The sequence below is a fragment of the Recurvomyces mirabilis genome, assembly GCF_035927965.1.
Source record: "Recurvomyces mirabilis strain CCFEE 5264 chromosome Unknown scaffold_39, whole genome shotgun sequence".
Classification (NCBI taxonomy): Eukaryota; Fungi; Ascomycota; class Dothideomycetes; order Mycosphaerellales; family Teratosphaeriaceae; genus Recurvomyces; species Recurvomyces mirabilis.
In genome coordinates, this window is record NW_027041973.1 from 126,813 (window position 1) to 140,385 (window position 13,573).

The 13,573-nt window shown below is 53.3% G+C and overlaps 8 protein-coding genes across 8 annotated transcripts; 6 read left to right on the plus strand and 2 right to left on the minus strand.

The window, feature by feature from the left end:
* Positions 1 to 106: 106 nt before the first annotated feature.
* LTS14_010261 (uncharacterized protein) lies at positions 107 to 547 on the plus strand (the record flags this gene model as incomplete). The annotated part of the gene is made up of 1 exon (XM_064842937.1): positions 107 to 547. One exon carries the CDS (start codon positions 107 to 109, stop codon positions 545 to 547), a length of 441 nt encoding a protein of 146 aa, XP_064689500.1.
* A 45-nt stretch (positions 548 to 592) lies between these two features.
* LTS14_010262 (uncharacterized protein) lies at positions 593 to 745 on the plus strand (the record flags this gene model as incomplete). Its single annotated transcript, XM_064842938.1, has 1 exon — positions 593 to 745. The coding sequence occupies one exon, from the start codon at positions 593 to 595 to the stop codon at positions 743 to 745; it is 153 nt and encodes a 50-aa protein (XP_064689501.1).
* A 1,244-nt stretch (positions 746 to 1,989) lies between these two features.
* Positions 1,990 to 2,730, plus strand: LTS14_010263 (uncharacterized protein; the record flags this gene model as incomplete). Its single annotated transcript, XM_064842939.1, has 3 exons — positions 1,990 to 2,264; positions 2,303 to 2,545; positions 2,595 to 2,730. The coding sequence occupies 3 exons, from the start codon at positions 1,990 to 1,992 to the stop codon at positions 2,728 to 2,730; spliced, it is 654 nt and encodes a 217-aa protein (XP_064689502.1).
* Positions 2,731 to 3,145: 415 nt separating this feature from the next.
* On the plus strand, positions 3,146 to 3,928 carry LTS14_010264 (uncharacterized protein; the record flags this gene model as incomplete). The annotated part of the gene is made up of 1 exon (XM_064842940.1): positions 3,146 to 3,928. The coding sequence occupies one exon, from the start codon at positions 3,146 to 3,148 to the stop codon at positions 3,926 to 3,928; it is 783 nt and encodes a 260-aa protein (XP_064689503.1).
* A 1,076-nt stretch (positions 3,929 to 5,004) lies between these two features.
* On the minus strand, positions 5,005 to 6,071 carry LTS14_010265 (uncharacterized protein; the record flags this gene model as incomplete). Its single annotated transcript, XM_064842941.1, has 2 exons — positions 5,005 to 5,848; positions 6,025 to 6,071. The coding sequence occupies 2 exons, from the start codon at positions 6,069 to 6,071 to the stop codon at positions 5,005 to 5,007; spliced, it is 891 nt and encodes a 296-aa protein (XP_064689504.1).
* Positions 6,072 to 6,247: 176 nt separating this feature from the next.
* Positions 6,248 to 7,564, plus strand: LTS14_010266 (uncharacterized protein; the record flags this gene model as incomplete). The annotated part of the gene is made up of 1 exon (XM_064842942.1): positions 6,248 to 7,564. The coding sequence occupies one exon, from the start codon at positions 6,248 to 6,250 to the stop codon at positions 7,562 to 7,564; it is 1,317 nt and encodes a 438-aa protein (XP_064689505.1).
* A 1,239-nt stretch (positions 7,565 to 8,803) lies between these two features.
* On the plus strand, positions 8,804 to 9,595 carry LTS14_010267 (uncharacterized protein; the record flags this gene model as incomplete). Its single annotated transcript, XM_064842943.1, has 1 exon — positions 8,804 to 9,595. One exon carries the CDS (start codon positions 8,804 to 8,806, stop codon positions 9,593 to 9,595), a length of 792 nt encoding a protein of 263 aa, XP_064689506.1.
* A 942-nt stretch (positions 9,596 to 10,537) lies between these two features.
* LTS14_010268 (uncharacterized protein) lies at positions 10,538 to 11,710 on the minus strand (the record flags this gene model as incomplete). Its single annotated transcript, XM_064842944.1, has 2 exons — positions 10,538 to 11,502; positions 11,611 to 11,710. 2 exons carry the CDS (start codon positions 11,708 to 11,710, stop codon positions 10,538 to 10,540), a joined length of 1,065 nt encoding a protein of 354 aa, XP_064689507.1.
* Positions 11,711 to 13,573: the final 1,863 nt, after the last annotated feature.

Here is a 13,573-nt window from a genome sequence, read left to right on the forward strand (position 1 = left end):
TACTTCACCGACGCGTGGAAAGAGCGAGATCAGGTATTTGCATAACCATCACAGAATCCACCGCAATCTATCTGGTATACCTTCGATCTCCGCTCGTTGTTCGACAATGGCTTCATCTAGCCCAGCTCCTCCTGCCTGTGTGGCGAACGTTCTCGATGCCAAATGCTTCTTCATCACCAAACTCACGCCCGATATCCGCCAGAAAATCTACAGACACCTCTTCCCCATCTTGCGAACGTTGTCAGCGGCAACACGCCCACCTCTCATCGCCCAAATCTGCCAGCTGCTACGTGACGAGGCTCTGGGGATCTGGCGCGCGCAGAATAAATTCGTGGTTCGATACAGCGACAACGGTGATAGACCTAGCTTCGGCGCACTTGCTAGGCTATTGAGGAAGAGTCGCTTGAAGGACATTACCAACTTGATCTTGTTCGACGACCTTATGGTCCGTTGCGGCAATGGCTGCACCATCCGCACGACTTTATCTCTGAGCGGCAATTCCTACACCATCGACATCGATGGTACGTGCGTATGCGATAAGGCCTAAGCGCAGGAAGTGGCGAGAAGACTGGCAAAGAGACATGGAAGAGCAATGGCGGCAGCTTCAGAACTATGGATGGCACTCAAGGAGCTTGGGTGGCGCAAGTTGGAGCAACTTGGTGAGAAGGAAGATTGGGAGGTGCCTAAGGATCACCAGTCTGCGATTGAGGAGTCCGAAGATGAAGATGATAGCATGTGGGTGTGAGAAACACAGGTACACTGGGGATACAGGAGGATGGATACAGCACGGACTGGGACATGCGAGTACTGGCTGTTGTTGGCGTCGTGGGTGCTGGTGATATTCACTCCAGAAGCGGATCAATAAACGGCCTGATTCGTGTTACTATGACTTGTCTGAGCACACGTCTGACTCACAGCGGATAGCGCAGAAAGTTCCAGACACGATGTCGCTTCTAGATCCAGCTTACAAACTCCTCTTGAGTAGGCATTAAGGCAGTTTGGTCCAAGTAGATCGTACATCGCATATCTCTGATGGAGCCAGAACACACTACAAGTATGATGATGACCCCGCCGGCGAAAAGACATCATCAAGATACCTCCTCGTCCACGATAAGCTCAGATGTATTAGATTCCTTCACTCTCGACATAATCAGCCTGGAGGATCTGGAAGCCATCTCGAGGGAACAGCGCATCGAAGGATGGGTGGAGGAGCAAGAAGAGATGACGGAGCAGCCTGACTGTTGGCGTCCATTGCTGTACTCAGCACGTATACGTGGTCGTCATCTCTCTTTCGATGGCTGCGGCTCACCAGCCCATGCTCTTTGAATGCCATTTGCCCGCTGACACTGTACTGGGAGACGCTGCATATGACATCCATTCGATGACCTAAAGGTATATGTGCAATATGTCATCAGGATATGAGTGTCTCAAGGTGACGTTGACATGTTGCTGTCCCCTTTGTAGCTCCTGTTGATGTATCTTGCTCATGCTCACTCTGATAACGTGCGTTGCTCGCAAAATGATATAAGCTCTACGAGGTCCATCGCGTTGACGACCTCCTATCATTGAAACGCTGTCTCGGCTGGTCAAGTGCTTGTCTTTCAATAATGAAAGGGCCTTGAGACCACAGAGGCAGTACCTACCGCAATATTTGCCTCTCGAGCACGGCTATTCTACATATCTGTCATTCGAGAACGTCTACACCTTATATGACGCTGCAAGGATATTAGTATATACTCAGTTGAACGTCTTCTCGTTTTCTTCAAGCTGGATGCCCATCAGCAAATCCGTGCTTCACGATCGGAACGTCGAGGTGCAGGCCCGTGCGATACTAGGCTCTTTGGCTTCATCTCCTACGACGCTTGCTACCTCTTTACTTTCATCAGCATACATTTTCGCAACCTACATACACTCTCGTCGACGGTAGCCACCAATCTAAAGCGACTAGAGCCTACTACACTACATCTTCACCACGCCCACACCGCACACATGTCTCAAAACCCCGAGTCCGTCAACATTATCGCCAAGCACCTCCACCTCGAGGCTACCGAGCTGAACGGGCTCACAACTTCGCTGATCGCGCTCCAACTTGATCACAAGGAGCGCCTTAGCAAGCTCGCTAAACTTGAGGAGAGCGCTGTCGCCAGAGAAAAGGAGCTCGCCGACGGAAAAGTCAGCATGCTGATCGACCAAGACACAATCACCACTAACTGGATCGAGATCGCTGGGGCTGAGAAGAAGCTCGAGGAGCGCGAAGCCGTCGTGTGGACGAAATGCTCAGCCCGACTGCGAATACTGCAAGCCCTAACGACGACGCCGATGCGACCCCGGCAATCAATACAGAGACTTACAAGGACAAAGTCAAGAAGAAGCACCGGGAGCTAGAGAAGAAGATCGCAAAGACGACGGAGGAGAACGCTGATATGGCCGAACGTGTGGTGAAGAAGAACCTACCTTCGATCGCTGTAGGCACGGCGACTATGCAAGAGACACATCTTCTAGTAGTCAGCAATTCATTCAGGGTCACTACAATTTATGTTTGTGTGTAAGATTATTTATTGTTGACGATTATACCATCCTTAACTATTTTCCAGTCATACAGATTTGTTGGTAGAGGTTTTGGAGAAGGGCGAGAAAGTGGACGCATTTGATCGGGATCGCTCGATTGAGGTCGCTTGTCTGGCTTTGCTTGCGGTACAAGGATTGCGTCCGGAGGATCAGGAGGCTTAGGGCAAGTAAGGGGGAGAGGAAAGATCAGTAGTGTTGCAAGACTGCTGCCCCTGAGGAGGCGATCGGGGCTTGTCTAATCAGAAACTGTGGCCTTCGGCTTACGTAGAGTGGCCTAGCAGTGTCCCGTCGCCGAGTACAAGCACAAGATTATATCGCCAGACGAACTATACTTACTAGCAGATCTCATTCGAGACATCATTCACTTTGCAGCACCCTCCAGTGTGACTTGGGTTACCGTAACGAGATGGCTCGTGCACCAGAATTACGCCAGCATCACGACGTGAATGTTCACCCAACCAGTAAGGCATTACTTTCCAATCTATAGACAGCAATCGGCACAGCTTTCTCGATGTTGTTCTCACTTTGAAAGATTGAAAGGATCATACTTCTGCTGCACTGATCATCTTCAATCACAATGTCAAAGCTACTCACCAGTATCAACGACTCGAACATGGTCAAGCCGAAGAAGTCGAATAAGAAGAAGAAGTCCAACAAGTCCAATAACTCGAACTTACCAGACAGTATCGACACGCTTAACCATCAGCAAGTCCCGCTCACGCCCAATCCTCATACTCCACCAGTCATTTCCAACAACACCAAGCCCGTAGAAGCCACGAACGACGGGTGCACCCTCGCAGCTCGCGCTAAAAACTTCGTAGAAACGATGGAGGCGTGCATCGGTGACAAAGTCGAAATCGCCAACCGCGTCTTGGACAACACCCACCTAATTAACGGCAGCATCTCTCTACTCAAAGAGTGCCTCGAGCGTGAAACCCAAGTCGAGATCTGGATGCTCGAGTCGACCATGCGGTTGGCGCTCAAGGCTTTTTGTGCGGTTCAAGATCGGGAGTTGGAGGTTGAGCTAGGGGCGGCGAAGTCCAAGATCGTTGACGGAGAGGAGGGGAGGGTAGATCATCAAGAAGAAGGGGACGTCCACGAGGAGGAGGAAGAGGCGGATGTTGAAGGCGGCAATGCTGGAGGGGTCGCTGAAACGAAAGTCCACCTTCGATCTGCCGGCTTGCGCGGTCTAGATATCGACGACAATACCTTTGATACTATGAGAAAGCATTGTGGCACTAGTGGACCCGGGACAATGCTCATCTACATGCCGGGCAGCGAACCAGGTGATGGTGGTGGAGGTGAGGCCGACCAGGACGACAAGGACTGGACTGGAGAGGTCTTAGAGGTGGTCGAGTAGACGATGTCCGACGACCGAAGAGAGGCCATAAGCTGTATAGAGTCGTGTGTGCTGTAGCACAATGAATATCCGCATCCTAGTGTAGGCCCGGGTTTTGCTACGTATTCCCACCGGCATGATAATATCACATCCGCCTTTCCATCCTGATGTCGACCGAAAAGGCGCACGTGGCAGGTGTCATACGGATAATTTCCGTTTACGAAGAGCCAAGATCCAGTCTAAGATCATAAGAAGCCGGCCATGACGGATGTAGTGGTCTGCATCAATACTCCAAGATTGCTTGACAAGGTCTTGCTTGACCGGTGCCATATCACAGGCCATGGCTCGAGGAAGCTACGACTACACAGCCATCTTCTCTCCATCATAAATACATTGTCTTATCTCGTTGCCCGAGTATGTCGAAGGCGGTTCATACATAGCGCATCACAAGAAGCGCTGCGTTGCTTCAGCCTCACGTGAGCCCCAGGAGGCGCATCAACCAGCCCATCCTACCCAGAGTATCCAATCGATCGTCCACGGCCATCTCAGCACAAACACATTACTCACCGCCGAACTCATGCCCAAGTCCAGCGTGGCCTCAACAACAGAGCGGGTCAGCCGAATCCTTGGAAGTGATCCTGGAGCGGTGGGCGTGGCTCTGTTGGGAAACGGAGGTATGAGAATGAGGATGGTGGGATTCGGCTAGGGGGTTAGAGAGAGTGAAAGGTGAATAGATTTGCTCCGGCGGGCAGAAGCCGAGAATTTTCTGATGCTTGCGGGATGCAGGTGTGGACGGGGTCGTGTGTTGGAGTCAAGACGAGGGAGGCCGATGGAGCTTGGCGCTTAAAATTGGTCGTGGTGGGTTTATCGTTGTACGGCAAGACCGAGAGTCAGAGGATGTGCGCCTCCTGGATTCAATCCTGCGCTGGGTTCCATGCCCGCCATTGGTGATACGCAGCACGTCTACACTGTTGAAGAGGGAACGTGACTGCGATCATGCGTGAGTCGGCCGAGGTCGTCGAGAATTAGCTGAGTATCGAGGGCCTTCAGGGCTTATGACAAGAGTTGGTATCTGACATTGATGCCAGGACTTCCATTCATGTCTTCTCGCCACCAAAAGCAGCACTCCTCTCCATCGTCCCGCCAATGAATCGTCTGAGCGCTGCCCATTTCTCCGCTTGCTGACTGCCCTCTCCAGCCTTCTCAGCACCAGCGCCGCCTCCGACAGCCGCACTCCTCGGCGCCACCCTCCCAACCATGCCCGCCAAATTGCGCCCAAACCTCTCCCTCTCCTTCTCCTCCATCACACCCTTCCGCTTCATAGCACCAGGCCGATGACGAAGGGACTTCATGACCATCTTCCCACCCCCCACTGCTCCACCATCCGCCCGCATTGGCTTCTTCTTCCGCACCTTTCTCAATCCGGCAGGCACATCACCATTCATCTCAGCATCCTCGTCATCGCTAAGGCCGACCCATTCGTCCGTCTCCCCATCTCCGCCACCGCCACCACCACCGCCACCTTCACCAGCCTCCGGCAGCGCATCCCCCAACCCACCCAAGTCAACTTTCAGCTTCCTCCCCGCTCGTCTCCTCTTCACCACCCTTCCCGCCGCCCCACCTTTCCGTGAGCTCTCACGTGCCTTTGCCAAAAGAGTCTCATGTCGTATCCCACGCTTATCCTTTTTTGTGGTTTTGAAGGAGGTGAAGTCGTCGTCGGCGTCCCGGTGTTGTGTGAGGGTGTTGGATGTGGAAGTGGAAGGCGCGGCGAGCGTGTCGTCTGCAGGTGCGAAGGAGGTAGCAGGTGGGGCGTAGATGCCTCGGGGATCTTTGGCTGACCGGACGCCACGCGAGTGCTTTGTCTGTCGTATCGGCGCCATGGTGTGGTCGCGCAAGGCACGATGCGATTCGCGCTTTGGTGAGTGGGATGCAGTTTTGGAACTTTTGGTGGTGGAGAAGCCGGGGCAGGTGTGCCGAGATATCACGTGATGTTTGAGCGCCAAGCACGTGACAAGGATCGCGAAGAGCCGAAGAAGGACGATGAAGTAGTGGAATGGGAGTGGCGAGTGGCGAGTGCTCTTGCAGTGCTGCCATAACAGTGGTCAGGCCACACACACCGATCAGGCTGCCGAACCAGACGAGAGCTCGAGGTAAGCGCGACCATGAGTCAGGGCAGTAGTGACTCGATGCATATTCTGCAAGTAAGGTACAAAGTGGTATGGTAAGGTATCCAAAGAATTCAGCATCATCATTGTCCTCTCCACCAACAATTCTCAGTCTCTCCCATTCATACACCCCAGCAGCCACCCTCCCCACCATCGCAGCAACACAAAATACATCATGCCACCACCCTCAATCTTCGGCGACGGCTTGCCAACCGCCTCACCAGCCGAACTACATCCACCGGATCAAGCATGCCCCAATCCCACAACCAACCCCGAAGACGACGACCTCGGCCTCCAGACTCCTGCCGAGATCCTCTCCGCCAAGCAATCAATGACCCTCTACCCCAAAATCACCAACAAATTAGAAGAACTCCAGCACCATCTCTCCCTACTCCTGCCTCCTCCACCGCCCGGGCCCTTACCCTTCACAGGAACAGTAAAACTCCACGGTACACACGCCGATATCCTCATCCCTCCATCCACCATCTTGGGGTCTCAGAATCTAGTCTACCAGTCCCGGAATCGAGCCTCCCTTACTCGGGAGAGCGATAATCTGGGATTTGCGGCCTTCTGCTCCAAGCGTGAGACTGCAATCCGTTTGCTAGGAGAGAGGGTGAGGAAGCGTTGGCGAAGTCTGCATCCTTCTGCTCCTGTCGGGAAGGAGAACGAAGGTGTGTTGGTGTTAGCTGGGGAGTGGATCGGAAAGGGTGTCCAGCGGGATATAGCGATTTCTCAGCTGGAGCGGTGTTTCGTCATCTGTTCTCTTCGCCTCTTACCCGCCAAGGACAAGGTTGCCGGGAGTGGTGATACTGGTGAAGGCGATACTGGAGATGCGAGCGCGGCGGTCTGGGAGCATATTCAGCAGTACCACGACCTCGAACTCCCCACCCAAAGAATCTACAATATCAGCCGCAGCGGCTTCCACCACCTTACTTACTCCCCTACTGACCAAGGCGAGACCTTCCTAGCAAGAGCCAAAGCCCTGACACTCGATGTAGGTACCTGCTGTCCCTTCGCCAAAGCCCTCGGCGTGACCGGTGCCGGCGAAGGACTCGTCTGGATTCCAGCTCCTGACTCACCACTTCCCAATCGTGCAAACTTCTGGCTCAAAACCAAAGCCGAACAATTCCTCTCCGCCGCCAGCCTCCCGAAACCAGCCCAAATACCAGCTACAGACCAACTCGCCCGCGCCCAGGCTTTCGCAGCCAAACACTGCACCAAAGAACGCCTCCAACAAGCATGGGACTATCTTGGAAGAATGGAAGAGGATCTGAATAAAAAGGGTCTTCCGTTGTTCTTGAGTTGGTTGCAGTATGATATTGGGCAGGAGGAAAAGATGGAGTTTAGGGAGTTGGGGCTCAAGGAGAGGATGTGGGGGAGGGAGGTGGTGAGAATTGGGAAGGCGGAGTGGGAGAGGATGTTTGGGTGGTGGAAGATGAGGATTGGGGAGATGCCGGTGTGGTTGGCTGGGCGGGAGGGGGAGGGGATGTGAGGGCGTGGACGTGAGAGTTGGGAGGGAGGGGCCTGGTCGTGAGATGACTTGAGGTTTCCGGGTGGATAAGTGGAGGGGATGTCTGGAGTTGGAAGATCCTGCTCGTTGACGTGGCATTTGGAACCGTTCGGAGCTTACATTCCCATCTGCAGGGAGAGATGTGGCAGCCGGCCTGGCACCATCTGGCGGCGTCTCAGGATAGCACAGCAGGATTCAGACCCAGGCATCATCGGTGTTGCGGTCCAGTCCAGGCAGCTCAGCCTTGCAGCGCGAAGCAGGCCAACAGTAGGAAGTCAGCACGAAGGAGCGAGGTGTACGTATACATACAGCCACGCAGCCATGCAGTCCAGCCTTACCGTAAGCAACACATCCTCCCCGCAAACGTTGGCGTTGGAGTGCATACACGTCCAGAGGTGAGGTGAGACGGCATTGTCTACTTCTGGAAGCTATTTGCTACATCGTGGAGCTTGCGTGGCTGGGGCTTGGCAGGTTTGAAGCATGATGCTGAGACACAGTCAGTTGTGCCTGTCTCCTCCATCTGATCGGCAGTCGGGTCTCGGTAGTTGGTGCATGACAGCAGCCCCAGACTGAAAGATGGTGCAGCTGCTCAACGTGGCAAGCACACGGCGTGGTTGTTCGAAGGAAATCCATAGTGGAGCGCATACGAAATCGTCTCCAGTAAATCGTAATCATCGTATGTGTAGATCTCGGACAATAGCCTCGGAAGCATGGGGAGTGCATGATGCAGCCAAGCCTTGTTTTCACCAGCCATGCTCAGAAGTACAGCTACCATACTGCTATCCACGCATGGGGCCAACCCGCCGCAGCACCTCTGCTTCTATTCTTGTCATGAAACAGGCTTTCCGCTTCAGCCTCACCCGGCAATGTTACCAGGATACCGGACGGTTATTGGATGTTCCCGCCAACGCATTGTTGCCCATGACGCTGCGCCCGGTTTTGTTGCACAACGGTCGTCGGCGTGTCGGAGAATACGCGTCAGCCTTTGCTTGCTGTGCTTCCGGTATTTTGGGTCCTGTCAGCATGGTTATGATGGCGCAGTTGTTCTAGTGGGTAGAGCATTTCTTAATTCTCCACTATATCACTTCTTGGACCACATGTTTTTGACTTGACCATCATATCATTCCCATCATATCATTCACACACATCGACCATTCCAATCACCAGAGGCACTATCATCATAACAATCTTCCACACACACCACTTCGAAGTATCACCACGATGAAGCCCTCAACCACCTTCGCAACAACCACCCTCCTCGCCCTCGCAGCCGCCGCACCGCAAGGCCCGCCCGCCTCAGTAACATCTCAATGGGCTTCCTACGCGAGCGGCGCCGGCTGGCCAACCGCGACTTCCGACTGGCAGAGTCTGGGCTCCGCATTCAGCAGCTGGGCTTCCTCCGCCTCGGTCTCTAGCTGGCCTACCGCAAGCAGCGAGTGGGCATCTATCACCTCTCTTCACCCCGTCCCGAGCGCGCTGAGCAGTGTCGCTTCGTCGTGGGCAACCGTCACTGCTGCACCGGCTGGTTTCGGCCCCGGCGCGTGGGGTCCAAATGGCAACAACTCTGGTCACCCAGGTGGCCCAGGCGGATACCACGGCGGTGCTCCCTTCGGAACTTCTGGATGGGGACCATGGGCTGGCGAGAGCACGGGGTCGTGGACTGATGGGCCATGGACAAGCTGGTGGGGTGGTGCTTCGGGATGCCCAGACAGCACATGGTCGGGTTGGACTTCTGGATCTTGGAGCTCCGGCGCACCGTGGACTACGTGGTCCGGGTGCTCGGCTTCCACCACTTCTACCAGCGTTGTCACCACGACTGTGACGACTGGCGGGTCGACTTCCGTTGAGACAACTACCCGATTCGGCATTCAGGTCGCTGCTGCTAGCAACCCTACTTCCTCTGGCTCTGCTTCTGCCACTGGCTCGTCCTCCGGCGCGATGGCGACCAACATGAAGCTTGCTGGCTCTGCAGCTGGCGTGATTGGCGTGGTTGCCGGTGCTCTCCTCTTGTAGATGCCGGTATCGCATCAGAGGGATTCACGTGCTGCATGCGTTGGGCGTTTGTCTCCATTCAGGCAGACTGGTTGGATAATACCCAGAGATCATGACCGTAGTTGAGCGAGATCTGTTACGGAGACAAGAAAGATGGGAAGGTGTTCATGATTCAATGACTAGATTGTATTGTAAATGTTGATTAATATGCCATGCTGTGCCAATGCCTCTGCACTCTACCCTCCTTCTGACCGACATGTCAGCATATTTGATCCAGCAAGCACAGCCTGTCGATGTTGCCCTTCTCGATGCTGCTGCCATACTCGATGGCTGAATGGTTGATGCCTGACTGATGCCTCAGCTTGCCCGTCTGCCAGGCGAATATGCCGGGAAATTCCCGAAGCGTTTCCACTTCACTTCACCTCACCTTGCCTTCGCCTTCAGTCTGCCTTCTGGGCAGACCTGTCTGAGAAGTCGACCCAGACCCCGTAGAACATCTCATCTAGCTTTTGACGGCTCTCTTCATCTCTTCAAGTGGAGGATCGGGCCTTGCGGCCCACTTTCGCCCCTCCATCTTCCAAAATGGTGCCGGCATGGAGTATACTACTAGCCTGTAGCTAGGCACAGCCATGGTCTGCGGAACGATGCTGTACGTGCTGAGCTGAACCTTCTGGTCGAAGTGAACTACAGTGCAGCGTCGACTAGCATCGCAAGGCCATCTCGTACACACCGTGTCGGCTGGTGTTGAACGTGACAATGCCCACTCTTTGGTAAGTTCTGGTGTTGCAGAGGACAATGGAAATTTTGTGCCTCGGACTCGGGTCGCGGACCAAGGACTCTCGCATTGTAGATGCAAGACCATTGTTTTATTGATTGCCCTCTCGATCTCGCAGCTATGGTTCGTGGTGATGACGAGCTCTCATGATAGCTTTCATTGTCACCATTGCGGCGGGGTCATCGAGCTCACTGTTCCCAGTCCCACTCAGCTCTCCGTCCATACTTCTGCCCAAGCCTCTCGACCTCGACACAAATCTTTGAACGAACATTTCTGATGTGGGCGCGCATAGTATCGCTGCTCTCAGTATTGTCCGTTGCTTTTACCAACACTTCCTCCTGCCGGCGCAACACATGCAGTTCCCAGATCTCCCTTCTCCGGTCATTCAGTCCTTTCAGACAGTCCTGCATTCGAGCCCGCAGCTCACTACGACTCTCCGGAAGCGGTTTGATTGCTTCCTCGACCGGCTCGACGACCCTTGAATCGACGCTTTCGGGCCATGCAGCTGCGCCAAAGCGTTCTTCACTGTTCGCATACTGTATTCGGACGAGCCGTGCCTCAAAATTGGCGAAGATCTCAAGTATGCGAGACATTTCCTGGTTTGTTTCACTCTCTGGGTAACGCAGATCTACCGCACCGCGTCCAGGCCTCTCAATTTCGTAGCCGAATCGTGGTGAATGCTCGTCGAGAGCGACGGCGTATGTATCCTCCCAACACCACTCGGGCATTCCCACCGCTGCATCGAACGTCATCATTGCGTCTGCGCCATCGTCGCCTTGCAGCTCGGTCAAGTCCCGTCGCACGGCATACGAGACAGTGCATCGGAGCTTTTCGACTCTGAGCGTCAACCTAGCCTCCTTGTGGTAGTAATCTTGCAATCTTGAGACCGTGTCGAGAGCCGCTCTGTCGGCGGCTTTATACCAGGAGATGATGTCGAATCGTCGAACTTCGGCATCACAGATGAAGTAGGCGCACTTCATGAAGTCGTAGTACGGGATGAAGCCCTGTGGATCGGTGGACTTCATGTGGTTGAGAGCTAGGGAGAAAGCGTCGAGTAGCTCTGTCTGTTGGTTGTGATGATCGGAGAGCTCTTGTCGAGCAACTGCAATGCGTTCTTCTCGCATGTGTGCAGCCATGGTGTGGTGATAGCTTGCTATATGGTAGCAAGTGGGTATGTTGGTGGCAGCGAGGCATGTATATACGCCTTTAATGTTGTGCGAGAGATCTCGTTGAAAGATGTACTTTCTGAGAATGAACATACCGATCAGATTGACGCGGACTTGCCCGCATCTTGCGGCAGTCTCAACAGTGTCGAAGATTTTGGAATGGTAAAGTACAACAGCGACGAGGTAGTAGCCCATAAACGGTACCTTACAGCTAGTTGAGGCTATCGAATCTTTGAGAAGACGACCTGGGGTCACAATAAATACCAGTAAACCTAAAACTCGATCCATGACGCCTGCAGCTGCGCAGCTAGATACCTTTGTCCACGTATACAGCGCTGAAAGCTGATTGCTCGACTCGAGCCAAGCATAGCGCTTTTCTAGAGGCAGTAAAAGGTTGAACGGCTCAAGACAATTCGCCTTTGAATGATACCGCAATCGTGTGTCAGTAGAAAACTGCAGGACTCAGTAGCTTTGACGACGGCAGGAGACCGACGAAAGCCGCCTACATGGAGCACAGGATGAGACCACTGATCTCGGGATCAGTCAGAAAAAGCAAGGGAGATTTACATGGAGCTCTAGTATAGCATGCTGCAGCAAGAAGGAAGACGCTTAATGCAGGAGCATTTCAGTGTCTGTCTTAGTAAAGGAGAGCCGACAGTACTTCTCTTGAGAGGAATGTTTCTTGCTGATATTGTTGGCAAACAGGAAGTAGGTACAAGTAGTATTCGAGATCAGGCGTAATTGGTGTCGACTTTCTCATAGCGGGTGATAGGAGATGACATCCGACTGAGCGAGATTAGATTACAAAGAACGAGAACTCTGTCTTCCAGAATAGAATGACTATCGTCAAAGACTCATTGTATTCACCCGTGCCATTGTCCTTGAACAATTCCTCCATATAGATGCAGCTTTGAAAAGCGGTGCAGATATCCTCTCGTCCTTCAATTAAACATCCTGTCCTCGACACTCGTGAAGTGCCACTATCAGATTTCGGTTTGAGGTCTACCGCATGCACGAAATGGAGGCGACTGATGAGCTCCTGCAGAATGAGACCGAGGACGCCATGAGCCGTGCTTCGGACGACTCCAATGCGTTTATCGATCCACTGCCGCAAGATCAGCCTTGGGAGAGCAGCATTGTTGCGAACGCCAGAATCTCAGATGAGGGATATCGTAGCCCTTGTTGAAAGGCTTGAGCGGCTGGATACCGAGCTGAACCCTCATATCAATGTCGTAGTGGATATGCTGGGAGACCTTATAGGTCGTTACATGACAGATGGGCAGGAAGGGCTGGATGCTGGAGATGTGGACGACTTTGAGGGTCAAATTTTCAGTTCCGCTGCTCTTGGGCGGGAGCTTGGTCCGGGTGACTCGTTTTAAGGGTTCGTATTGATCGTAGCCCGGTGGCTGGTCCACCGAGCCGACTGTTGTACTAACCTCAGATGTCACATTCTTCCTCGCTTTTTACTAGACAGACTCGTATATCTTCTCTTGCCGAGTATCTGTACTAATCGTCGCTTTGGTCCACTTTAGATCCCGACTGTCACTCTTGATGTTTCCTGCGCCTAGCCTATGATCGTGACAACATCGGCATATGGTATGGGTCCGGATGATCTTTTCGGGTCGCTTTGTCTGCCGTAGTAGCTGTAGTCCTCGGTCGATTGAGTGATGTAGCGCCATTCTTCATCGCGATTGTCGGTCTCACAATGCGCTCTCTTGATCAGTGACCAGCGGATCTACTGACAGGCGAGCCTACTGACAGGCCGGGTTTTCATACAAACGACGGCACTGTATTGTATCAAGACATCAGTAACGCACGATGTTGGGGTCGACTTGAATGGAGTCATACAGGTTGGGAGTGGTACGAGCTACATGAGATGTATGCAAAGGTTGCGCCTCCGTTCATAAGCTCCTGAACGCAGGTATTTGACTTCGCAATATTGAAAGGGGAAGGGGAAAGATCTTGATCTAGGAGCCATATAAATGCCGATCTTGATACAGACGAGAGGTAGGACTCAACTCTGCCTGTCATCAAGTTGGTCCTTGAAAGGTACAAACC